This window comes from Glycine max, chromosome 2 (genome assembly GCF_000004515.6).
Source record: "Glycine max cultivar Williams 82 chromosome 2, Glycine_max_v4.0, whole genome shotgun sequence".
Classification (NCBI taxonomy): Eukaryota; Viridiplantae; Streptophyta; class Magnoliopsida; order Fabales; family Fabaceae; genus Glycine; species Glycine max.
In genome coordinates, this window is record NC_016089.4 from 16,191,740 (window position 1) to 16,217,833 (window position 26,094).

Here is a 26,094-nt window from a genome sequence, read left to right on the forward strand (position 1 = left end):
ATATAGATTTATTTCCTAATTTAAATGCGTGTGAATATCTCACCTACAAATTTAATATTCTTATATAAATTCTGTTGAATTTTTAACACACGTATATATAGAAAAAATTTGGGAATTCGATAATAAAATTATAAGTTTTCTTATATATTAAATAAGTAAAAAAATCAAGATAATTTAATTCAATTAATTTAACAAAGTGTTTGAATTATTGTTAATTTCTTTATATATGTCTTCAATTCCAAAATAAAAAAAAAATTAAGTGAACAAAATACACTTTAATAGAATATCATTTACTATTTAACTTCTACGCTGCAAATGTTTAATCAATACACATCTTTTTATAAAGCGTAGAAGTTTTGCCTTATGCTCATTTTTTTTATTTTTAATTATCTCATATTTTCGCAAGCCAAGATGTCACAATTCACAAACTTGTATCAACAATCATAATTAACGTAAAAAGCATGTTAGTGGCACAATAAGAACAATTGTGAATAGAGAGAAATAATTCATTTACAATAGATAAAAATATATTGCGCTGATCCATTTAAGTTTTGTCAAACTTTTTTTATTTAATTTTTTTTATAAATGTTGAATACTTTCAATCTAACTACTAAAATGAAAATTCATAATAATTAAGTGTACAAACTTTCGTATAAGATGAGAGGATTGAATATTTTCAATCTAACAACTAAATTTTAACATCATTAAATTACGATGATCAATGAGCGAATTTATGAGCAATTATTACTTTCAAGATGAATTTAAGAAAATATAAGGTTCCTTTTTTTTTCACTTCTCAATAATACTTCCTTTATTCTTCTACATTAATTTTTTTCTTACTTAACTTTGGTTCCAAAATGGCCTTTAAAAAAATGGTTCCAAAATGGAGAAGTATGGATCATGTAAAAGGGGATTTTATTTAAATTTACTATAAGAAAACATGGTAGAACATGAGTTTGTGTTTGATTCATTAACTGGTTATGCTTTTTTTTTTATTATTATTTTAGAGATTTTTGCCTCACCACAGCAATAGTGAATATGTGTTTTTCTTCCAATAAAATAAACTAGTGCTACAATTCTAGTTTTTACATGACATAAGACAAAATGTTTATTTTTTATATAACTAAAATTCATAATAAATCATCTTTTGTATTCATATAACTAAAATCATTTTAGAGATTCACAATGTTTATTTTAGTTATATTACAATAAATATTTATAAAAATTATATTTTGTATTCACAATGAACAATTTAAATTATAATATATAGTTATTTTTAATTATTGACATTTTTATAAAAAAATATTAAAATTCAATTCAAAGATAGAAATAAAAGAGGATATATTAAAAGGGATAGGTAATTAAGAATATCAAGTGTACAAATAAAGATAAAGGGGTGATAGATAGTTGAAGGATAAATTTTTTAGCTTATTGTGGAGATATGTGTAAAATATACATCCAAAGCAGAAAAGAGAAGTAATGTTGAAATGGCTAATTAAGAATAGGAGGAAAGTGGAACTCTTATTCTAAAATGGAGATAAACATGGCAATGCTAAAACAAATTTTATCTAATCTCACATGAAACTCATACATGGGAAAAAAAATAGGTATAATTCTATTCTTTTAACTGTGGAAAACAAAAACATTATGGAGGAGTCAAACACAAGCTCATTCACTCATAACAACCACCCTATTGAATTAAGCGTCTATGTGCCAAAAGAATCAAGCTACCACATCTCTACCATTAGAAGAATGGAGAATAATTGGCAATAAATTTCTTCTTTTGCCTCATACTTATTCACTCATTACCTAAATTGCTAGTCACCCCTATTGAAACATGTCCCAAATGAACCAAGCCACTACCACAAATTCCCATAACCATTGTATATCTGCCATCAAAAGATTAGAAATGAATGAACCTTTTTTTTTTATCCCCGCACGTCCTTATCCTCCCCTATGTTTTTTCTTTCTATGAAAACAAATAGAATCATCCTCCCAATTGTATAGCCTTTTAATGGATTCCAACTTCCAAGTGAGACCAGAAAAATAATATCTTTTAATTACATTACTCTTACCTCGTTTTGGAATTGAAGATCAAGAGAGAGAAAAATAACAAAAACGAAAGAAGAAGAAGCACCGACAAGAAGAAGAAAGCAGGGAAACATTTTATTTTAAGTTCATTTTAGTCACTAATTTTATTATAAATTATAAATTATAATTTTGTCTTCTGTTTGCTCAAAATGAGACCATTTAAGAATGCTTAGCTGTCAACTTATTTCAATCAATTAATGTTGCATAATATGGTTTCATTTAAAGATGAATGGAACTGACAAGACAGAAAATGCTAATTAAGTTTAAGAACCAAATTAAGAGGGGAGGGGGATGAGATAAAGAATAAAAGTAAAACTTAAAATAGTTAAGCAAAAATTCACAGGTCATATTCGATACTAGTGTTATATCAACTTATTATAAGAATGAATAAAGTACAACATTTTCGATACTTTTGGCATTATTATTAATTAAAATTATTGGGTTCTCACGATATTTGATATTAATATTCAATAATGACCTCCATTGTGTAAGTTAATGAAGTAAAATTCTACCGACCGATAAAAAAGAAATTCTAATTTTAAATTTAATTAAAAGAATAGTACCAAAAATACATTAAAAATCACAGATGAACTTTGTCCCTTATTTTTGGACTACAAAATTTTACTGGAATTATACATTTTCTTCAAATAGAAGATATGTTCTATTGATAAATAAAAAGCTGCTAATTATTTTTTTACACCAGCATCTTTTTAAAAGCTGCATTTTAAATATTATTATTATTATTATTATTATTATTATTATTATTATTATTATTATTATTATTTAATTCAAGATTAATTCAAAAGCTGTTGAAGACAAATATTGCTTTTGTCTTCAACCAAATAATTTTTTTAGCAAATCAATTATACACATAAATAATATTTAACTAAATATCTGTTCACATTTAATCAAAACACACAAGTTCTTTTTAAATAAAGCTTTAAGTAAATTAAGTAAATATTTTCTATTAAAAATAACCAAAATAAGTTAAATTAATTAATCTAGTTTGTTCAAAGTTTAAAGAGTTTTAGGGAGAACCTGATTAGCCATACAACAAATTTTCAGTGAAATATAGAAATAGAAGTACTACTAGCTATTAATTTATTAATTTAAAAATCTTTCACAGGAAGCTTGTGCAACAGAGAATTTCACTTGGTTTTGTACTCCTAAAAATCCTGATCCACAAGTTTCCTGAAATCATGCACGGATGGGCTTCACTGGCACTTGACTGTCTCCACTAGAGCAAGGCAAAGCATGCAGTTACCAGGCAACAATCATCAAAATCAGGAACCTGTCTGTCTTGACCCACCACCCTTTTGTAATTAATAACGTTGTTATATGATTTGATGGTAAACCATGCAAACCATTGCAATGAGTTAACTAATGACATTGTTATCCGATTTGATGGCAAACCGTGGTAACCAATGAGTTATGATGACCTTACACGGTGAGATGACACAAGAATAGAATCCAGCTATAGGAGATCATTGCTCTTATTATGATTTAAATGTAAACAATACTTTTCTAACAACTTTTCTATCACTTAATAATAAAAAAAAATATTTTGAGAAGTGTTTATAAGGACATTTGTTCTTAATATTTCCGTTACTATAGTTATTATATCTTTTTTAAACCCAAGAATCCTGAGTCGGTAGTTCAGTACCAATTTCTTTAGATCCATTTACGCAATTGACACATTTCAACATATGTATTCTTACGGGTAAAAATTAATGCTGATGTTTGTTCTAGCAACTAGCTTAATTAATAACTTTAAATTTGAGTCTTTAAGTATACATGGTTATGTTATGCTGTTTGCCTCTTAGGAATTTTGACGAGAAATAATTTATTAGTGAAAGATTTTATGTTCGATTTCTTTCGTGTATAAAATTTTATTGGAGCAACAGTAATTACGCATCACAAGAAAATTAACCTATGATGCAGTAGGTTAAAAAATATCTTTAGTCTCTAACTTAAGACCAAAAGAAAAGAAAAGATTTTGTTATTCATGATAACTCTGATTCGAATAAAATTTCTTCCCAAGGTAAAAATATACATGTGGTTTCTTTTATAAAAAGAAGTTGCATACCTCCAATTTATATCCAATAGCTTAACCAACTCAATCGTAGGGAACTCTGTCTAAGGAACCGGTAATTATACAGGGAATCAATACACTATTAGGCATTTTGAATTCCTAGGCGAATGCCAAAAATATAATTGTAGGCTTCATCATTGTATTGTATCTGGTGGAGTATCTAACATTTATCTCCCTCAAGAGTTCCCATTCTCTCACTGTGTGTTTCTGCGTAATATACGTCAGACAACATAAGAATTAAGAACTACGCCAATAAAGAAAAATAATGCAGAAGCTACAAATTATAACATCAGCTGTACGCACGCTCGTGTTAGTATGTTAGTGTCAATTTTAAGAAATTATAATAATTATAACTTCCACATCTAATGAGTGATTTCATACATCTCAAGAAAAAAAATTAATCCACTGTAGACAGACCTATAATAATCTAAAAAAAAAAAACTGGATAAAGAAAATGACAACCTAGATTTTCCCTCCAAGAATGTAAAATCGCCAATTTTCATATCAGATTCAGAAGAAAATATATATCTCTTAGGGGAGGAGAGAGAGAATTATAGTGTATGTAACTTTGGTAAAAATAAATAAATAAATCCATAAACTAGTTAAAGCAGTAGTAGTTGAACTGGAACATAAGCCTTCTCAAACACGCATAACTGTAATAATAATCATCACAAACACCATAAACAAAGAATAGTAGTAATACTCAGAAGAGAGGAAGAATAGACAATATGGAGTTTTCTATTGAAGCTTATTTAAGATACTAATATAATCAGATGAGATGAGCATAAGAGAGAAGGACCTAGAATAGGCTCTAAACAGGAATGGATGATGAATTTTCAACAGGGATCGTGAAACTTTGAACAGTTGCCATCAAAATACCGAGGACTATAGACAGAAGTAATGGATGCTCGTGAAGTCACATCCAATAGATAATGAGGAGTTATTTTCAAGTTTGCATTTTATTTTCAAATAAAATGCACAAGGTTGTACCCCTGTTTTCTAGAAAACAAATTAATTTAAAAAAAATCCCAAAAATGAAAAATAAAAAACACATAAATTGCAATGCTGCAACAAAACATGAGAATATGCTTAAGAACAATTAATTCTTCCACATAAAATCAATGCTTCAAACAAATAACATAAATCCTTTAATCAGCCACTGAACTCTAAATGAGAGGAAAAACAAATATGAAATATATGAATTGATTATGCTGTAATCACTACTGCATTGCTACGTGTGGGTAGCTTTGTGAATAACAGTATTCGCACATGCATTCTGGTCACAACTGCCTAGGTTGTTGCATGTAAGTCTATGCATGGCTGCCTGAATTCAAAATGAGTAACTTGTGCTGTTGTGATATCCAATAGTTGAATAAATAGCATGTTGCCTTAATAATAAGGCAGAAATATAAGTTGACCACAACTGAAATTTACTTCCAATTCAGATCCTATGTTTCCATCTCATATCCCCCCAAACATGAAGCAACATCAATCATGAAAAGCTCAACTCAAGATAGAACGGAAACTACCATGCTACAAAATTGGCATCATGCATACATATTATCAGTACATTGGCCTTTTCAGTTGGAAACTGGAAAGCCTTAACCATCTAGTCCATCATAGATTTAAGTTTAAAACAGAATTTTAAATTTCAGATATATGGATTATAGCAAGTCGCATTTATACCATATTAATTTTAAGAGAAAAATAGAGTGAATAACAGCTTTTACATTAAGACTGTTAGAGAGAGAGAGAGAGAGAGAGAGAGAGAGAGAAAGGAAAAAGAATACAATCACATGCTTTTATTCAACAGCTTAAACTATTTACGAAGGTTGGTTTTTGACATGAAATGATGGCTTCTATGACCATGTGACCATGAGTTCAATCTTAGCTATCCCTTTCTTCTAAATAAGAAATTGAATTCCACATGTCAAGCCAAAAAGGCTCGTGTGGAGAGCATGATATATACACATATATATCATGTGCTGTCAAGAGCCAACTCTGCAATTGTGAAAAGCAAAAGCTGAATATTGTCCCTTACTCCAGATTGATTGCTGTCCATGTTGATCCTAGTGCACCTGAAGCCAGACTACCAGTTAATTGCTAAGCAGGGATACTTTAATAATATCAGGGCCAAGGCACAAAAGAGAAGCTTGTCTAGACTACCTACAGATTTGATTTCTATTAAGTAGGAAATACGAGTAGTGCTCCCTGAGCAGAATAGACGCATTATTCATACATTTGTATATACGTACATTTATATGGATAGCATAAAAAATTATAATTAATTCTGAGAAGTTACTCCATTTGTAATTTACAACTTAAAATTTAAATAAATCTAAAACAGACAATTAAACAAATAATCAAATCAAGGGAATAACCATACATACCGGACGTAAAGGAAGTCCAACGGGGCTAAGAAGCGGTGCCACAATATGGTCCCGAGGATGATGATATCGACAAGCTAATCCAAATTTACAGTCCCCTGTTCTCAGATAGTATTGGCATTCGGGTTCACCGGGTCTTTCAGGAAAAAATCGATCCTTCAGGCTGCTTCCTGAAGGGCCGGTAGTAGAGGACAGAGGAGTATATGGTCTAGCAAAAGCTGATGTTGGCGATGACAACTGGGTCACTCCGTATAAAGAAGTGGCCCCAACAGCAGGTTGAGTGCCAGGAGATAGCACAGGACTTACAGGTGCCTGCACCGATTTAAAAACATCAGAATAAAGCAGCTGCTGAAATGAAGAAAAAATTGACTTTTCTCTACACACACATGCCCCTCTCACCGAATAATGACTCCATCCAGGAAATTGGACAACCCCTGGAGAAAGAAGTACAGGACCATACGCCCCTTGTACATATGAACCAGGCAATACAGGAGGCCTGGCCACTCTCAAGCTTGTGGAAGCTCCTCCATACTGTTCAGGAAGAGGAACTGTAGGAGACTGCACCTGTTGATAAAATTGAGGTGCAGAAGTTGGCAATGATGTGCCAGCAGGTTGAGGATGATGGAATTTACAAGATATACCAAATTTGCACTGCCCCGTTTTCAAATAGTAGGAGCACTCTTTCTCACCCTGTTTAAACAAAAGGCATGGTTTAACCAATTGCATTATTTTCTGTAGGTAACATGGATGAGCAGAAGAGCAAAACGAAGAGTCATACCAGCCGTAACGGGTATCCATAAATATTTAGTGGAGCTTGGCTTAAATATCCACCTCCATTTTTTGGATGGTGGAATTTACAAGATGCACCAAATTTACAGGTTCCGGTCTTTAAATAATACTGCTCATCAGAAAGAACAAGAATTAGTATAACCATTTTAAATCGGAAAGATAGCAATTTCCAGATTTTACATTGAAAAAATCATTTAAGGAAAAAAAAAAAAAAAAACTATACCTGACACGGAGGTTCCCCCACCCTTTCTGGGTAGTCCCCTGTAGCTCTTACTGCCGCAGCAACCTAAGCAACATTTGACTCAACTGAGTCAATTCATACTTATACACTTTAGCAATATGATGGAATGAAAAACTAGTTATCTACATAAACATTCTGCTCATCCTTTTTCCTTTCTAAAATGGGTTTATGCGACACAAAAAACAGCTTATCATCAAAGCTGGCTTCTCGCTTCAAATTGAGAATGTCAAAATTCACTTCCACCAAAAACTAAACTAAACAATAAGTGAACATGGGATAACAGCATTGACCTTTAGTAAAACCAGGGGCAAAAAAGGCATGAAATTACTAAAACGAACAGCAGCAAGACTCTTCCATGAAATTATAACCTAATGCAGATATCTCAAAACGATGGAAAGTGTTACCGCAGCACGATCGCGAGGGTGATTGAAACGACACCTGTCACCATATCCACACACACCAGTCCGCATGTAATACACACAATTCGGCACGCCGGGTCGCTCCGGGTAAGATTCGACACCACCCAGCGTCAAATGCCACATCGATTCTACACCAAAAATAAAAAAAAAACCCTAATTAGAATAGAGAAACAAAACCTCCTAACTTCCAAACTAAGGAAACCCTAACAGAAGGGGAAGAAGAGAGAAACAGACCTTCGAGAGCAGTGTCGGTGCCCCATTCGGGCTGGTTCAGCGGGTTGGATCCATTTCTGGCGGGGGCCCGACCGTACAAGTCCATGGAAACGGGTTGTTTGAAGTGAAGAATCGGAGAGAGGGGAATTTTCACAGCTTCACTGTACAGAGCGTGTGACTAGGACTGTAGGGTGTGGTGTGATGGGCTTTTCAGCTCGATTTTCTTTCTGTGTTAAATTAATTAATTAATTAATTTTCGGCTTTTCTGCGTACCCGCCAAATACAGCAAAATGTTATTATGCTCGCGGAATATATTCCTAGTTTAAAACGGAAAACGGAGTTCTAACTTAACTCATCCTTTGTCAAATGACGCAAGTGTCCTTCCGCTTATCATCACCTTCTAAACTATTCTTTGGTTCGGACTTGGGAGAAGGTTTCAAGTTAGTTTTCAACAACAAGTTTTATATTTGGGATATGATCTTCTATTTGAAGGAGTGGTTAACAGTAAGCTATAGAAACTCTGATGTTCAAAGTCAATAAGAGCAAGTGTTCAGAGGTAATAAGAAAAGAGTTATACATGGTTTGCGATGTATTATATTTAAACTTATTAAAATATTATTCTTATTTTAACTTTTGGTTTATTTGATTCAAATTAACAATCTAAACTGAATTATTTGTAAATTTTAATTAAATTGAGTTTGAAGTAGAGAAGAAAAAAGAGATTCGTAATGAATTTAAGTTTAATTTTGAGTTAAATCTATTCTTATCTAATTTTATTTTGTAATTCAGATTTTAAATACAATGATTTTTTTTCTCTCTGTATTAAATAGAGACAGTTAATTTATTGGCTCGTCAAGTATGATTCTAAGCATCAAGACACATTTTTGAACTTATTTCACTACCCTTATCAATTAGTTATGTTGATTTTATTTGATAAAATGAGAGTTGTTCATATTAGAGTTTAGTTTTTTTCTTTTTCTATTTCTCATGTATATATATAAAAAAATTAGAGGTAGTCATAGTTACCAGAAGATTAGTGAGACAATTTGGTCATTTTAGTTGGGGTTGGTTACTTTTTGATTGATCTTCTCAAATGCTAAGTTTCTTTTCTTTTTCTTTATGTGGGGACAAGAAAAGGGTTGTCAATGAAATTTTGGAATTGTTTGATGTCCTATTTAGAAACCTAAGTAATTATGCAACCATAAGTATCGTTTCAGACCGTGTGGCTCTTTATCTTTTATAAATAGGTATTGTTATTGTACTATTATTGTTATATGCGTGTTTATATATGCTGCCTCTAATTTTATCACATGCTTTCAATGTTTTTTCTTGTTTACTCTACAACAGAGTATTTTATTATTGAAAAAGGCCATAGAAGCCTAAGAAACGTGAAATGAAAACTGGATGGAAAGTATAATATACTATGAAATTTAAATATAGGCTTCTTTTACAAAAATGAAATTAAAATATATGTATCTAATAACTTTATTAAGACTTTGATTCGAGGGAGTTTAGGGAAAAATAAATTTAAAGACGAAAAGATGGTCAAAATACAAAAATTTAAAATCTTCAATTGTTTGTATCAAGATGAAATGAGGGAAAGAAAAGAATTAATAAAACCCATATAAAAAAATACTCTAATTTAAAATGGGGTGTGCGTGTATTATTCATTTTGTCCTAAATAGGTTACACATATTTGAAAATTTAATGATAATCCACTTTTCATATAATAAAAATAAATTTATATTATCGTAAATAGAATTAGTATCTTAAATCTTAATTTTTTTTAAAAAAATTATTTTTATAATACGCATCTTTCAAATTTTTCATATAAAATCAGATTAATATTTCTTACATCTTTATTGTTTAAGTTTTTTTTTTAATTCCGACACTGCTCAAATATTGCAGTAAAATATTTATAAACTACCAATAAATAAATTTTCTATTACGTTAATTTTTAAAATTTATTGAAATTAACATTAACATTAATATTTTGTATTTTTAATTTAATTTCTATTTAACAAATTAATTTTTTGAATATTGATTTTTATTCATATTTTAAATATTTTTATAGATTAAAAAATATTTGTCAATAAGCAAATAATATGTGCATAATTGCATATAGTACAACGGCTCGTACTGTTTAAATTTAATAGCATCAAGGGAAAAAATACCAACATCTCTTTCCCTCCAAGAGTGTAAGATCAAATCGCCGATTTGTGCATTAGATTTATAAGAGAATGATACTGTAAATTTCGTAAGAAATAAAATAAAAAGACATTTCTTCTATAAGCCAGTTAAGTATGGGGAAAATGGCAAGTACTAAAAACCAGTAGCAAAACTGGAACTTATGCCCTCTTGTAAAGAGTATGAACTAGGCTCTGTCTCAAACATTTAGAAATGTAATGATAATATAATCACACAAACGCCTTAAATAAAGGTATAATAATAATATTCAGAAGAGAGAACGAATAGACAATATGAAGTTTTCTATTGAAGCTTATTTGAGATAATAATATAATCAGATGGGGTGAGCATAAGCATAAAAGAGAATAATGACCTAGTATGGCTTCTAAACAGAATTGGACGATGAATTCTCAACAGCGATAGAGAAACTTTGAACAGTTGCCATCAAAATACTGAGGACTATAGACAGAAGTAATGAAGGCTTGTGAAATCACATCCAATATATAACGAGGACTTATTTTCAAGTTTGTACGAGTCAGGTCAACGTATTTCACCGCTTTGTCTGGTGCTTCTGCTACTGTTTGGAGGGGCATTACTCTGACTTGAGAGTTGCACATCAGATAGCGAGACAGACCCACCTTGTGAGAAAATTAGACCGACAGAAGTACCAGAACTATTTCCAGAAGAAGGTATTCTGGCTGAAAAGGATTCCTTTTTGGACCCTGACATCAGTTCAGGCCGAAGGTCTGAAGACGTTGTTGAAGGAGCCAACTGAGACAGCAAAGACCCAACTGGGTATGGAGTGACTGGCACATCGATGAGAGAAGATGCCGATGGACTGTATCGCATAGATCCCAAAGGATGGTCAAATTTGCAAGTGGAGCCGAATTTGCAATGCCCATTTTGCAAATAAAATGCACAAGGTTGTAACCCCTGTTTTCTAGAAAACAAATTTATTAAGAAAAAATCCCAAAATAAAACAACACAAATTGCAATGCTGCAACAAAACATGAGAATGTGCTTAAGAACAATTAATCCTTCCACATAAAATTAATGCTTCAAACAAATAATATAAATCCTTTAATCAGCCACTGAACTCCAAGAGCCAGTGAGAGGAAAAACAAATATATGATTTGATAAGCTATAATGACTGCTGCTACATGTGGCTAACTCCATCGTGAACGATTGTATTTGCACATGCATTGTAGTCACAACTCACAAGTGTGCACAACTGGATACGGTGTTGCATCTGAAATCCATGCAGGGCTACCTGAATTCAAGAGGAATAACTTGTTCTGTCGTGTATCCAATTGTTCTGTTAAATAGCATTTTTCCTCAATAAGCAGAAAAATAGTTGACCATGATCAAAATTTACTTGCAATGCAATAATGAAACCAAATCCTTTCTGCTGTAGCCCCGGTTCAGATACTATGTTTTCATCTCATATTTCCCCCAAACGTAATGCAACATCAAACATGCAAAACTCAAGATAGAATTGAAACTACTGTGCTACAAATTTAACATCAAATACATCATCACTATATTGGCATTCATACTTGGAAATGGAAATGTCTTAACTATTCAAATTTTAGACATATAAGTAACACAGAAAATCACATTAATATCATATTAACTTGAAAATAAAAATAGAGTAAATGGATGGTTTTACATTAGGACTGTGTATGTGGGTGTCACAAGCTTTTTGGAAGGTTGATTTTTGACATGAAATGAGGACTTCAATGACCAAAAGTCTCTTGTGTGGATGGCATGTGTGTGTAAAATCAATCATGTGCTGTCAAGGACCGACTCTGCAATTGTGCAAAGTAAAAGTTGTACATTATCTCTTACTCCAGATTGACTGCTGCCCATGTTGACCCTAGTGCAACTGAAGCCAGGTGAGTTAAATACTAAGCAGGGATACAACAATACTATTAGGGCCCAATGCACAAAAAGAGCAGATTGTCTATAGTACCTACAGATTTTGATTTCTAAAAAAGATTGAAATACAAGTAGCATTCCCTGAGCATAATAAATGTGTTATTCACACACCTGTATAAGTACATTTACTTGGCTAACATCAGACAGTCTAACCGTAAAGTATCATAAACATAAAATTTAACTGAATCAAGAAATTAAACAGACGATTAAATAATCACATCAAGTGAGTAACCACATACCGGACGTAAAGGAAGTCCCACAGGGCTAAGAAGTGGCCGTGCCACAATATGATCGCGAGGATGATGATATCGACAAGCTAATCCAAATTTACAGTCCCCTGTTCTCAGATAGTATTGGCATTCGGGTTCACCCGGTCTTTCGGGATATAATTGTTCCTTCGGGTTGCTTCTTGAAGGGTCAGTGGTAGAGGGCAGCGGTGTGTATGGTCTAGCAAAAGCTGATGTTGGTGATGACAACTGGGTCACTCCATATAAAGAAGTAGCCCCAACAGCAGGTTGAGCGCCAGGAGATGGCACAGGACTTACAGGTGCCTATACCAATTTAAAAATGTCAGAATAAAGCAACTCCTAAAATGAAGAAAAAATTGACCTTTCACCACACACACACATATCCCTCTCACCGAATAATGACTCCATCCCGGAAATTGGACAACCCCTGGGGAAAGAAGTACAGGACCATAAGCCCCTTGCACATATGAACCAGGCAATATAGGAGGCCTGGCCACTCTCAAGCTGGAGGAAGCTCCTCCATACTGTTCAGGCAGAGGAACAGTAGGAGACTGCACCTGTTGATAAAATTGAGGTGCAGATGCTGGCAATGATGTGCCAGCCGGTTGAGGATGATGGAATTTACAAGATATACCAAATTTGCACTGCCCCGTTTTCAAATAGTAGGAGCATTCTTTCTCACCCTGTTTAAACAAAAGGCATGTTTTAACATTGCATCATTTGCTGTCAATTACACGAGGCAGAAGAAGAGCAACAAGAAGTGTCATTATCATACCGGCCGTAACGGGTATCCGTAAACATTTAGTGGAGCTTGGCTTAAATATCCACCTCCATTTTTTGGATGGTGGAATTTACAGGATGCACCAAATTTACAGGTTCCAGTTTTTAAATAATACTGCTCATCAGAAACACCAAGTATTAATAACCACATTGAATTGGAAATGTAAGAAGAAATTTTTTAGAATTTATATAGAGCAAATCATTTAAAGGGGGAAAAAAACTATACCTGACACGGAGGTTCCCCCACCCGTTCTGGGTAGTCCCCTGTAGCTCTTACTGCTGCAGCAACCTAAGCCATAGTTGTCTCAATTGAGTCAATTCATATCTATACACTTTATCAATAAGATGGAATAAAAACCTATTCATCTACATTCTTATAATCCATTTTGGTTTATGCAACACGAAAACCAATCTACCCTCTAAACTCTACTCTGAGTTTGAAAGGACACTCCCCATTGAGAAAGTAAAAAAAGTCAACTCCCCCTTTCTTGCCAAAAACGCATGGACAAAACAATGACCTTTAGAAATAACACCAACAGTCAACACCAGGGGCAAAAAAGGCATGAAAATAACACCTACTACTAATACCAAGAGCAACAAGACACTTCCATTGAATTCTAACCTAATGCAGATTATCTCAATTCTCAAAGTGATGGGAAAGTGTTACCGCAGCACGATCACGAGGGTGATTGTAACGACACCTGCCACCATATCCACACACACCAGTTCGCATGTAATACACACAATTCGGCACGCCGGATCGCTCCGGGTAAGATTCGCCACCACCCAGCGTCAAATGCCACATCGATTCTACACCAAAAACCAAAAACCCTAATTAGAATAGAGAAACAAAACCCCTGACCAAGCAGAGCCTAACTTCCACACTGAGGAAACCCTAACAGAACGGGAAGAAAAGAGAAACAGACCTTCGAGAGCAGTGTCGGTGCCCGGTGAGCTCCATTCGGGTTGGTTCACCGGGTTGGGTCCATTTCTGGCAGGGCTCCGACCGTACAAGTCCATGGAGATGGGTTAGTGTTTGGGTGTTTAAAGTTTGAAGCGAAGAATGAATCCCGTTGCCACTCTAGAATGTTCTGGAAGATCGGAGAGCTCCGGTGTTGTCTCCTCGTTGCGAACCCGAGAGAGAGACACGGGTTTTTCTCACACTTTCACTGTAAAAGAGAGTGTGTAGGTTTAATGGGTTTGGTTTGGTGAGTATTTGTGTTTTCTCTCTCTATATATATAGTAGGACTGTACGGTGTTTGATGCGGTTGTTCACTGTGTTGCGCTTTTCAGCTCGATTTTCCTTCTCTGTTTTTTTTTTTTGTATTAATTAATTTCGTGTTTTTGCTTTTTTGACGATTTGGGTTTGTGCGTACCCGCCAAATAGCGCAAAATCTTATGTAGTTTAAAACCAAAAAAATAGGGAAAGTGGTGACTTAACAGGTAACCGACACTCTTCCCCTCTGAAATGACGCAAATGGCCTTCGCTTCATTATGGTTCAAGTTTTCCACGGTTGTACTTATATTACCAGTGAGTGTGAGACTCATTTTTTATTACAGCAGTAGTTACTCAAACAGTACTGGGACAATATGGTCATTTAATTTATGGTCGAGGACATTTTGACTGGTCTCTTCAAATTCCACCCAGATTGTTTTTCTTTCCATTTTTTCTTTCTTTAGGTGGGGACAGAGGAGAGTTATTAATGGAATTTGGAGTTGTTTCATGTCCTATTTAGAAACTTAAATAATTATTACTGTTTCAGACTCTGCCTTTCTATCTTTCTATACATTATTATTTTATTATTATGCATTCAAAATTTTTTAATGGATAGAGAAAGAATTTAACTTTCTTTCATGGCTTTAGCATATAATAGTATTTTTTTTTTCTTTTAACATTTCTGTCTAATCAACCGAGTAAACAAATTCATTTTTACTATTGTTTCGTTTAATGGAAACAAAAAGAAAGGAAATCAGGTAGAAAGAAAGATATAAAATGAATATATCAGAATTTTATTATTTCTTTGAAAATAAAACTAGAGAAACAAATTTGTGTTTTTATAATACTTTGAATAAGGAACTCACGAACAACTGAAAAAATAAAAAATTTAATGCCATATTTTTTAATTTGTTCATAAAACTTGATTTTTATATTATTTTTATTATGTTTATGATATTATTATTTTGAATATTAATTTATTTTTATATGGGTGAATCCAATAAAATAAATTTTGTCAATAAAAAAAGTGTGCCTAAGAAGTATAAAAAAAAAACTATGTCTAAGAAATCGAAAACAATAATTTTTTTAAAGGATTAACATGTCATTAATTAAATTAATAAGTAAGAGAAATATTTTAGAATTTTAAAAAATTATGAGACCAATTTAGAAACATAAAATAAGGTAAGGACCATTCTTATTTTTTAACCTAAAAAAATTATTTATCATGGGCCATGCTTGACACTAGTTCTCTGTTGTTTTTAATTTTTAGTGTTAGTTGAGACAATAAAAAATCAAATAAAATAAAATCTAAAAGTTTGTTTTTACAACATCGACTAGTAGAGTTGGTGTTGTGACTTGTGACCGACGCTAACATTTTGACTATAAAACTCATATTATATAAAGATAAACATGTTGATGAGTAACATATAAGTCGGCAACAATAAAGACCCCGTATGCTTCAAATATTTTTTATTTTTTTGATGTTATCATCTTGAATTCTCTAATTATGACACAAATATTTTTTCAATAATAAAAGATCCCATTAAGCACATATGATGCATAATTTTAAACAAACATATATCAATAATTGGATTAAAATAAATAAATAAATAAATGATAAAAAAATTTATGTAAGTTCTGAATTTTGACCCAATTTTAATTAATTAATTCGGATAAAAAATATTAGTTCATGAATCATGTTATTATAGAGTGAAAAGATTCGCACGGCATGTGGCATGACTTTTTTCTCCAGGTGACACGTGTGACATACAACGCACACATTTGCGTTAGATCAACGTGATGATTCTGAAGATGAAATTGAAGTTCTTGCTTAAAAGAAATTTGAAATTTGAAAAACCCTAGTTAGATTTCAGAATTGGAAGAAAAAACAGCATGGGGTTTAGAGTGCGAAATCTGAATCCCGTATTCCGAACTTGCATAACAAGGCTTTCGTCTTCAAATTTTCTTCCTCCGGTGCTGGAATCACTTAATTCCCATCCATTAGAGTCTTGTTTAACCGAAAATCCCGCGTTCAAAATCCCAAGGAGATGGCATTTGGGTCATAGTCATTCACACCATGATGACCGCCACCACTACCACAAAGAGGGAGAGAACATTTTCCGGTTGGGTCTCGCCGCCGACATCGGTTTGGCCACCGGAAAAGCCTTCACCGGCTATCTTTCCGGCAGCACTGCCATTATCGCCGATGCCGCGCATTCCGTATCCGATGTGGTAAGTGGTAACTCTCACACTCAGTTTCTTACTGCAACTTGTCCTGAAACAATGTTCATTCTCATTGTTTGTGTTGTCGCAGGTTCTTAGTGGCATAGCTTTGTTGTCTTTCAAGGTTGCCAAGGCGCCGAGAGATAAAGAACACCCATATGGTCACTTCATTTGTATCTACACGCTACTCCATTTATCTCTTGTGCATCAAGTTACTGTTTATTAGATATTCTGGGAGTAAATCATCAATTTGGTCCTTCAAGTATTGCCCTCCCCGATAGTCTTTACAGTAATGAAATTATATAAGTAGGAGTATTCATCAATTTAGTCCCTATATATATATATATTTTTAATTGACGTCCATGGACTCATTTGAAGGATTTTTCAACACTCGAGGGACTATTTACTATGGTTTTTAATACTTGAGAGATTATTTGTTCACTTTAGGGACTATTTAAGAAAGAGATTAATAGTTTAGGAATGACATTGATGGTTTATTCAATATCCCGGATGCTAACTTTTCATTCAACGCTAATATAATTGGATTGATTATCTGTTAGTTTACATATGATAATAATAATAGTTACATAATGCTCTTCTGTTATGTTATTTTGTTGTGATTACTCATTAGGCTAATGGTTGTCATCCATATGTTATTTACTTAAAGATTTCTGTGTCATTTATGATTATATTTATGTGGTCTTGTATCTCAGGACATGGTAAGTTTGAGACTCTAGGAGCTCTTGGAATCTCTTGCATGCTTTTGGCGACCGGAGGTGGCATTGCATGGCATGCTGTAGACATTTTGATGGTATTGAAATTAAAAATTTGACCTATTTGTTGCTTCACTTATTCCCGTGAACAATGTGATTTAAAGAAACTTTGATTGAGCTTTTTGTTAGACTATGTATGAAAAGTAGATATTTTTTTCACCTTTTCAATACTTTAAGTCACTGTTACACTTGCAGGGATTGTTCTCATCTGGTCCTGAAATGGTTAGCCAGGCATTGGCACATGGGCACGGGCAAAGCCACGGACATGGTGGACATCACCATGGAATTAACATGGATCATCCCATCCTTGCTTTAAATATGACAATTGTGTCAATAGGTGTTAAAGAAGGGTACTGCCATTACTTAATATTTACTTGTACTGGGCTGAGGAGGTCCTAGTATTCCTGATCCCTATTCTAGTCACCTGTGTCCTATGCCGCTGTTGTAAATATGCTGACTGTGACTAATGCTTCATTGGGTGGTATCTGATACTTCTCCACCATGAGTGTAAGATACAAACCAATAAAGTTTGATGCAATCTCAAGTCAATGGGGCAGATACAAAAGGATAATTAGTTAATTACTAAATAGGAAACCTTTAGAGAATATCGCTTAATTGAATGAAAACCTGGAAAAATAATTAAGCTATTGTTGTAGTTATGTTAGCTCAAGCACTTCACTTTCCCAGGGAATGCATTCCTGTGGCCTTAACTCCTACACTTTTCCTCACCTGACATCAGAACCTTTTAATTTAAGTTTCTTTCCTTATTTCTTTTTCTTTTATTGATGGACCCTAAGCTTTGATTAATATGTGCATTACTAGGTTTTTTTTCTTCTCCAATACTCTAGTATTTATATTTGCTTTTCAAATCTGTAGGCTTTACTGGATAACAAAACAAGCTGGTGAGAAGCAAGGCAGTGGGCTAATGAAAGCAAATGCATGGCATCATCGTTCAGATGCAATTTCATCTGTAGTTGCTCTCGTTGGAGTTGGTAAATAACTTAGTTCTTTGAAGGGTTACTAGGTCTGTTATCCAGTAGAAAGTCCTATAAAATTGGATTCTAGTACAAGATATGTTGTCAATTAGGTTTACTTGCTTACACAGCATTGTTGTTGGGTTATGATTATTAATCATATGGTCCTAATCATACAATCACATATAAGTTTTTTGTGGACCTCTTTTAAAAATAAGAAGTGGTCATTTGCTCATCTAACACAGTATACTTTATATTTAACAATTTTTATTGTGTGTTTGGAGTTATGCATTCATGAGCTGTTTCTGTTCATCAATTTGTTAAGTACATTTCTAATGGTTTTTCTGTTGTTGTTGCTGCTGTTGTTATTACCTAAATTGGCATAACAAGAAGCATGGTCATGTCTTAAGTATGAATCTGAGCTTAAGTTTTCTTATGCAGACAACTTGTTTGATTTAGTTGAATTGATCAGATGACAGATGTGGTTTTGTTTAACATTAGAACATACTAAAAAATTAACATACAAGTTATAACAAGTGCTGTGCTTACTGTCTACAGAGCACACAATCTACAATTCATCATTGTTGTTTCAGTTATTTAATTTACTGAATACACTAAATTGTCATAGTATCTTAATTGTTAAAATATAAAAAACTATCTGACATTGCATCATATTTTACCATCCAAGACCTTGTAGTTATATTTTTAGTAGAATCCATTTTCAGTCCTTAAACTTAAAGATTCACAATTCAATTAGTTCTTTAAGGATTAATTTCATAATTTGATCGCTCAACTCAAACGTCTAATCCCCTATAATTTAGTTCCTCCAGCCATTTGGGTCTAACATGGTTTACATGAAATGCTAACCTGTAACAGCATCATAATACTTGGATATTATAGACTAACATGGATGGACAGACTAAATTATAAGGGATTTCAGTGATTAAATTGATAAAATTAATTCCTAAGGGAGTAAATGATAGCTGGATGTTTCTTTCAAGGACTAAAAATTGGCTTAATTCTTCTTTTTTTTCTTTCTTTTTCTGGTCTTCCATAGTGAGTACTTGCTGTAAGATCCTCATCCTCTTAGTATTTTTGCATTGCCCAGGCTATGACTTTGGATACTTGATCCATTTATGTCTTGGGTCTTGCTTATGTTCACTAACAATAGATTTTCATCTCCATGTTAGGAGGGTCTATTCTTGGAGTGAAGTTTCTAGATCCCCTCGCTGGACTTCTTGTCTCAGGCATGATTTTGAAAGCTGGAGCTGAAACTGGTTACCAGAGGTACCTATATCTGTTCCTCTGCAATTTATCTTTGCTTGCAAGTTTAAGTGATAGTTTTATATGTTATTGAAACTATTTTCTTTACCCTGGTGTATACATGTCAAGCTCATTTTGGAACCTAAGTTTAAACATATGAGAACTAAGTGTGATCCTCAAGGATACAACAATATATTGAACAAACCTATGCTAGACATAGACATGTGCTGGATACCTATAAATTAGATCATATGGTATTTATCTTATTGGATGTGGCATCTAATTAATGTAACAAGTTTACTTGTTTTTCCCCTCAACTTAGAGGGATTTTATATGTGTAAAACATTCTTGTTTGATGGATGGCTTTGTCATTTTGACTGCTCTCATAATGATGCACATATGACATGTAAATTTATGAGTTGTTTCTTTATGACATACTAATGAGTCCAACTAAATGGCTACTGCAATGCAATTATTTAATAATTTCAGGCATAGAATTTACTACATTTTCGTCCTTGCTTAACGAAAATTGCAATTTGAGAAATTATTAAGATAACAGAGAATTCAAATAGGTGTAAAGTGACTCAAAATGTTTAACCACTTGGGGTAAACTGATTCCGCCTAAATTAAGGGGGTTCGAAAAAGTTTCTAGTTTCTACTCTACCACAAGTATCTATAGGCAATTCTGATTATATCCAAACTTGTAGCTCTAATTTTATTGCTGCTTTTGATGAATTATCAGCGTCTTGGAATTGGTGGATGCTGCAATCCCTGAACAACATTTGGATCCTATTAAACAAACAATATTGCAAGTTGATGGTGTCAAGGTGTCTTTTCTTCCAATATTCTTTTTAAAATATTATTTTGGCAACCTTGAAACTTTGCATATGATTTCTTTTCCAATATCATCTTTTTACTTGAAGAAATGTTAAGTTCTGCTTTAATTTTTTGCATCCACTTTAACCAGGTATACATTAATGCTGTTTTGGCTGCATACAAATGTATGAACTTAGATTACATTCTTTTCCTTTCTTTGTATTTTTTTTCCAATTTGTATGCAGGGGTGCCATCGTTTAAGAGGAAGGAGAGCTGGTTCGTATCTTTATCTTGATGTACATATTGAGGTCAGTTCTCCTGAACATTCTTTATGTCACACGCATTATGTGTTATGAACTCATGATTGGACTGCATGTGTCAGTTTTCAGGGTTTAATTTTTAGTTCTACCTTGCAGGTTGATCCTTTTTCTAGTGTAAGTGCTGCACATGACATTGGTGAAAATGTTCGTCATCAAATTCACAAGTCTCATCCTACTGTGGTTGAAGTTTTCATACACATAGGTCTGTTTTGTAGTTTTATAAATTTCTTACCTTGGCTATTGCAGAATGGTAGTTATTTGTTATCACGGTTCTTTTAATAATTGACATACTTGTTAACAGAAGTTACTTTGTAGCAAGATGATTCGCTATAATTTTTTATTTTAATAACATACTAGTGTTAGGACACAGGGTGGAGAGTCAGACGATTTTCCCATCACAATTGGTTTACATCAAGGGTCAACCCTTAGCCCCTACCTTTTTACCTTAATTCTGGATGTCCTCACGGAACAAATCCAAGAGATAGCGCCGAGATGCATGCTTTTTGCAGATGACATAGTCCTCCTTGGAGAGTCGAGGGAGGAGTTGAATGAGAGGTTGGAAACTTGGAGACGAGCTCTAGAAACACATGGCTTTCGCCTAAGCAGAAGCAAATCGGAGTATATGGAATGTAAGTTCAACAAAAGAAGGAGGGTTTCTAACTCAGAGGTGAAAATAGGAGACCATATTATCCCTCAAGTCACACGGTTTAAATATCTTGGGTCTGTAATACAGGATGATGGGGAAATTGAAGGGGATGTGAATCATCGCATTCAAGCAGGATGGATGAAATGGAGAAAAGCATCGGGGGTGTTATGTGATGCAAAGGTACCGATCAAGCTAAAGGGAAAGTTTTATCGGACTGCGGTAAGACCGGCGATTTTGTACGGAACAGAATGTTGGGCGGTCAAGAGCCAACATGAGAATAAAGTAGGTGTAGCGGAGATGAGGATGTTGCGGTGGATGTGTGGTAAGACTCGACAGGATAAAATTAGAAACAAAGCTATTAGAGAGAGGGTTGGAGTAGCGCCTATTGTAGAGAAGATGGTGGAAAATAGACTTAGGTGGTTTGGGCATGTAGAGAGAAGACCGGTAGACTCTGTAGTGAGGAGAGTAGACCAGATGGAGAGAAGACAAACAATTCGAGGCAGAGGAAGACCCAAAAAGACTATAAGAGAGGTTATCAAAAAAGATCTCGAACTTAATGATTTGGATAGAAGTATGGTACTTGATAGAACATTATGGCGGAAGTTGATCCATGTAGCCGACCCCACCTAGTGGGATAAGGCGTTGTTGTTGTTGTTGTTGTTGTTGTATAGTTGTGAATTGCAATTGCATTGAATTAGACTTGGAGATACATTGAAAAATTGCTTGTAATATATCAAATAAATGATGTATAGTTCTCAATGTTATTATTTTAACTAGGAATTGACAAAAAGTTCAAAAAGCATAAGCCTCACAACAAAATCATAAGTTGCAGTTTACTTTGTCAAGTTTCTGCTTTGAAAGAGTGAAAACAGAGTAATGGAATATGACCGCATACGGTGCAGAGTGAGTGACAGTGTCAAGCCCCTGTTTTAGAAGAATGAAATCTAAGCAATGGAATAAACTGACAAGTAATTAATTAAGATATGTATGAGATTATTATTGTTGGAAATTATTTAATATAAATTGTTCCATTTGCCAAAGTAGATTACGTACATTGTACCCCAGAAGTTGACTTAATTATTTTTCTCTTGTAAATTGTGTTTTTCATTCATTTGGTTTGTAACCATCATGTATATAAATCCCTTAAGGCTGAGTGCATTTTTTACTCACCTAACAATCGTTAAAATATGATTATCTCCTTTGATCTCAAGTTGGCAGCATCTCTGTTTTGCATCCTTATTTAAGCCATTGTCAAGGCTGAAAATGCAGTATTTTGTCTTGGGTTCTTCTGAACCAAGTCCAACCCAGTCGTCTCTATTTCAGCACTGTTCATGCAAAATATTCATCACTGGTAGTGACCATTGTTTACGTATAGAAAATGCTTAGCCTGTTATGAATGTCAAAAATGCAGATTTAAATCTGTCACCACTGGTCTTTCTTGCTATCCTATTTTACCAACTATATATCAGTGCATGGCAAAGATATGCCTAATTTTCTACTCATTCAGCCTTTATTTTCAAATTGCAGCCATATGGCAAAGATATGCCTATTTTTTTTTTGTAGTTGATGTCATGTGTTCTGCTATTTTGTATCTCTTTACTCTAAATATGTCCTATTCTTATTTCCTTTTTTATAGATCCTGCCATGTCACATGTTTCTTGTCAGCAAGATAGTTGGAGTGGAGGCATGGACCATAGCAGTATTGTTCCTGCTGAGGAGGATAGTAATATTAAAGGAATTGTTTCTGATATCATCTCATCAAACTTTCCACAGGTAACATTTGTTTGTGAAAACTAGAAGAAAATAAAAATAAGTTTTGTTTGTGAAAACTAGAAGAAAATAAAAATAACTTTGATTTTATTGGTCAAAAGTGAACGGATTAATTGGTTCAAGTTCTCTTAGCTATAAAATTTGGAGAATTAAATGGTTGCTATTCTCTTCCTAGTACGAATATGATATTCAGGTTTTTCTGTTTCAGTATTCATTGAGGTGGTGGAAAGTAAGATGATTCCATTGTTAATGGAAGTACAGTTGATTTTTCAATCTTTAATTGTCTCTGGCTGATTTTCAGATGTCAGTTGAGTGCATAACACGTCACATGTTTCAAAGCAAGATAGTTCTTCAAATTGAGGTTTCCATGCCACCTGATATCCCAATTGGGTAATTTTTATTGTCTTAAACTTTTAGTGAGTTTGATTGTGAACTGGGTCGATCTCCCATGGCAACTTATGTTTATTTACCCGCAGACATGCAATGGAAATGGCAAAGCAAGCAGAGGAAGAGATTTTGAAGGCTGTCTCCAATACAATTCATGTTGGCATTCAGCTACGTTTGGGGCAACCATTCCCACAGATCAATCTTACTTAGAACCATCCATGGATGGTGGAAAGCCGATTTTTTTGCAACTCCATGCATCCTTTTAGTATGATTTAAGTTAAATAGATTATTACAATATTGCTCTGCTGCAACTTCTACCTAGTCTCATACAATTTCATACTAGCCCATTTGAGAGGTTCGCAGGAGGTGGAAAGGTGAGGAAACCTACTAAAAACTCAATATATTTGGCGCCCATTTGACGTTTGATACACTGTTGAGTCCCCTCGTAGCCCTGCAAAACTACTGAATATGACTAAATAATGAACCTCCTTGAGTTACACAGTTTTTAACGGCAAATTTGTCTTTGTTAGCACCTTTTTAAGTTCAAAGTTTAATCAAAACCTAAAACATTTTTCCCTTGCTGTGTTTGATTAGCATTATATATTTTTGTATCCTACCCCAATGTTAGCATTGGATTTTTGCATTCCTAACATGTGAATAAGTGCATTGACCAAACATCTATTATATGATATTTTTGCAGTGGGTAAACTACGTACGAACATCGAAATATTGGCATTTTTTGAAATATGCGTAATGAGAAATATGTTGTCTTTCAAACAACGAGATGGCTAAAAATTGGGCTAAAAAATTGAGAATCGTGCTTCTCATTACAAATGGTAAGAATCGAGCGGAACCAAGGTCTTTCAAAAGAACAAAGTGAGCCTTAATCGTGCGTTCAAATTGCACTAAGGACTGTTGTTTTGCTCTTTTACGAAGAAATTGAACTCGCCCACTCGTGTTGAACTAACAGGCAGCTTTATGAATTTCATGGGAGTTAGAGTTCAACAAAAAGCGAGTTTACAAATATGTCAGCTTGATTTCCAAGAGTAGGCTTGTAAACCCAACTGAATTTACAAGTTAACACTAAAATTTGACATCCATTTGCATAAAAACAAAGCGTATAATTTGAAGAGTAAACTATCAATTTAGTTCTTAAAATATTTGTCTTCTGTGAATAGTCTTTAAAGTAATGAAATTATATAAATAGTCTCAATATTAAAATTTGAAGTTGAAGGACTGTGTAGGATGATTTTTTTAATACTTTTGAAACTATTTCTATATATATATTTTTTACTTTAAGTACTAGGGACTAAATTAAAGTTTATTCTATTTTGAAATAAAATGTAAATTGTGATAAGCTGACAAAGCTTAATTTTTTTTTCTTAATTCTTTGGTTCATCAAGAAAAAGATCCAGACTAATCTGAGAAATTCGATTGAAAAGTAAATAAAGTTTAATCAATAATTATTTTCATTAAAGGTTAAATTTAGGTAATATCTGAATTATTCAACTTTAATTTTAACATATTAACTAGTTGTATCTAATTAATTGATTTGGCAAGCTGAATTTCTTTAAGTAAGGTTTTAATTTCTTATGAATAAAAAAATAGGTGTTATGAAATATTTATTTTGCCGATTGAATTTTTTAGTGTTGATTAAGAATCAGAATAATTTTTAAATACAAAGGACTTAAAGACAACATACATTTATCTTCTTAACAAGATGCAATGCAACTATGCAAGTTCTACGCTCCTTCGCTTTTTTATTGTAACAGTACTGTTCATCGCTGCTGTGTACAATTATATATCTTTTTTTAATATAATTAAAATAATTTTTTTCTTACCAAATAACAAATACTATCATTTAATAAAAGTTATATCTGATGACTTTTGCATAATCATGTATTTTACACAAATTTTGAAACTGTGTACCTATACGCCACCCAATAGTACTCCAGCAATTTGAGTTGAATCAGCAATCAAAATTTAATAAATTAAACAAAAATTGAGGTGGATAAGTTTAAATGGAATAATATTGTTCTGAAAACATTTCTTGCTATCATAATTTTTATTTTCATTTACAACAGAGTAAATTGGCCAACTTTTATAACTTCTATTAATTTTTGTTCTAATTAGTTTCTCATCATCTCATGGCCGAACCAAATCAAACTTAAAAAAAGAAAAAAAAATGTGATAAGAAATTGAAGAAAAAAAAAACAACTTCTAATACCTTACCGTGCACAATTTTTATTTTTTTTTGAGAAATATTTTTTATGAAGAACATTTCATGCTAAGAGAGCCATTCATCAGATAATTGTAGTCTG

General features: G+C 33.2%; 3 protein-coding genes across 8 annotated transcripts; 1 reads left to right on the top strand and 2 right to left on the bottom strand.

Annotated features, from left to right (window-relative positions):
• Positions 1-5,966: 5,966 nt before the first annotated feature.
• On the bottom strand, positions 5,967-8,525 carry LOC100814096 (zinc finger CCCH domain-containing protein 32). 2 transcript variants are annotated; one of them, XM_003518910.5, is made up of 7 exons: positions 8,254-8,525; positions 8,005-8,147; positions 7,583-7,645; positions 7,349-7,468; positions 6,970-7,260; positions 6,574-6,882; positions 5,967-6,261 (listed from the first exon to the last, which is right to left on the bottom strand). In XM_003518910.5, the coding sequence occupies exons 1-7, from the start codon at positions 8,336-8,338 to the stop codon at positions 6,253-6,255; spliced, it is 1,020 nt and encodes a 339-aa protein (XP_003518958.1). In that variant the 5' UTR covers positions 8,339-8,525; the 3' UTR covers positions 5,967-6,252. The 2 variants fall into 2 exon arrangements, with proteins under 2 accessions (XP_003518958.1, XP_040862998.1); XM_041007064.1 differs by having other exon boundaries at positions 6,574-7,260; positions 8,254-8,524.
• Positions 8,526-10,704: 2,179 nt separating this feature from the next.
• On the bottom strand, positions 10,705-14,694 carry LOC100812475 (zinc finger CCCH domain-containing protein 32). 5 transcript variants are annotated; one of them, XM_003518907.5, is made up of 7 exons: positions 14,312-14,694; positions 14,053-14,195; positions 13,612-13,674; positions 13,381-13,500; positions 12,998-13,288; positions 12,597-12,908; positions 10,705-11,352 (listed from the first exon to the last, which is right to left on the bottom strand). In XM_003518907.5, the coding sequence occupies exons 1-7, from the start codon at positions 14,403-14,405 to the stop codon at positions 10,960-10,962; spliced, it is 1,416 nt and encodes a 471-aa protein (XP_003518955.1). In that variant the 5' UTR covers positions 14,406-14,694; the 3' UTR covers positions 10,705-10,959. The 5 variants fall into 5 exon arrangements, with proteins under 5 accessions (XP_003518955.1, XP_006575106.1, XP_040863002.1 ...); XM_006575043.4 differs by having other exon boundaries at positions 10,705-11,359; XM_041007068.1 differs by having other exon boundaries at positions 10,705-12,295; positions 14,312-14,693.
• A 1,645-nt stretch (positions 14,695-16,339) lies between these two features.
• LOC100811927 (metal tolerance protein 2) lies at positions 16,340-24,289 on the top strand. Its single transcript, XM_003518906.5, has 12 exons — positions 16,340-16,833; positions 16,916-16,985; positions 17,538-17,635; positions 17,793-17,947; positions 18,474-18,589; positions 19,762-19,858; positions 20,577-20,661; positions 20,896-20,958; positions 21,067-21,172; positions 23,253-23,389; positions 23,688-23,776; positions 23,863-24,289. Exons 1-12 carry the CDS (start codon positions 16,495-16,497, stop codon positions 23,981-23,983), a joined length of 1,476 nt encoding a protein of 491 aa, XP_003518954.1. The 5' UTR covers positions 16,340-16,494; the 3' UTR covers positions 23,984-24,289.
• Positions 24,290-26,094: the final 1,805 nt, after the last annotated feature.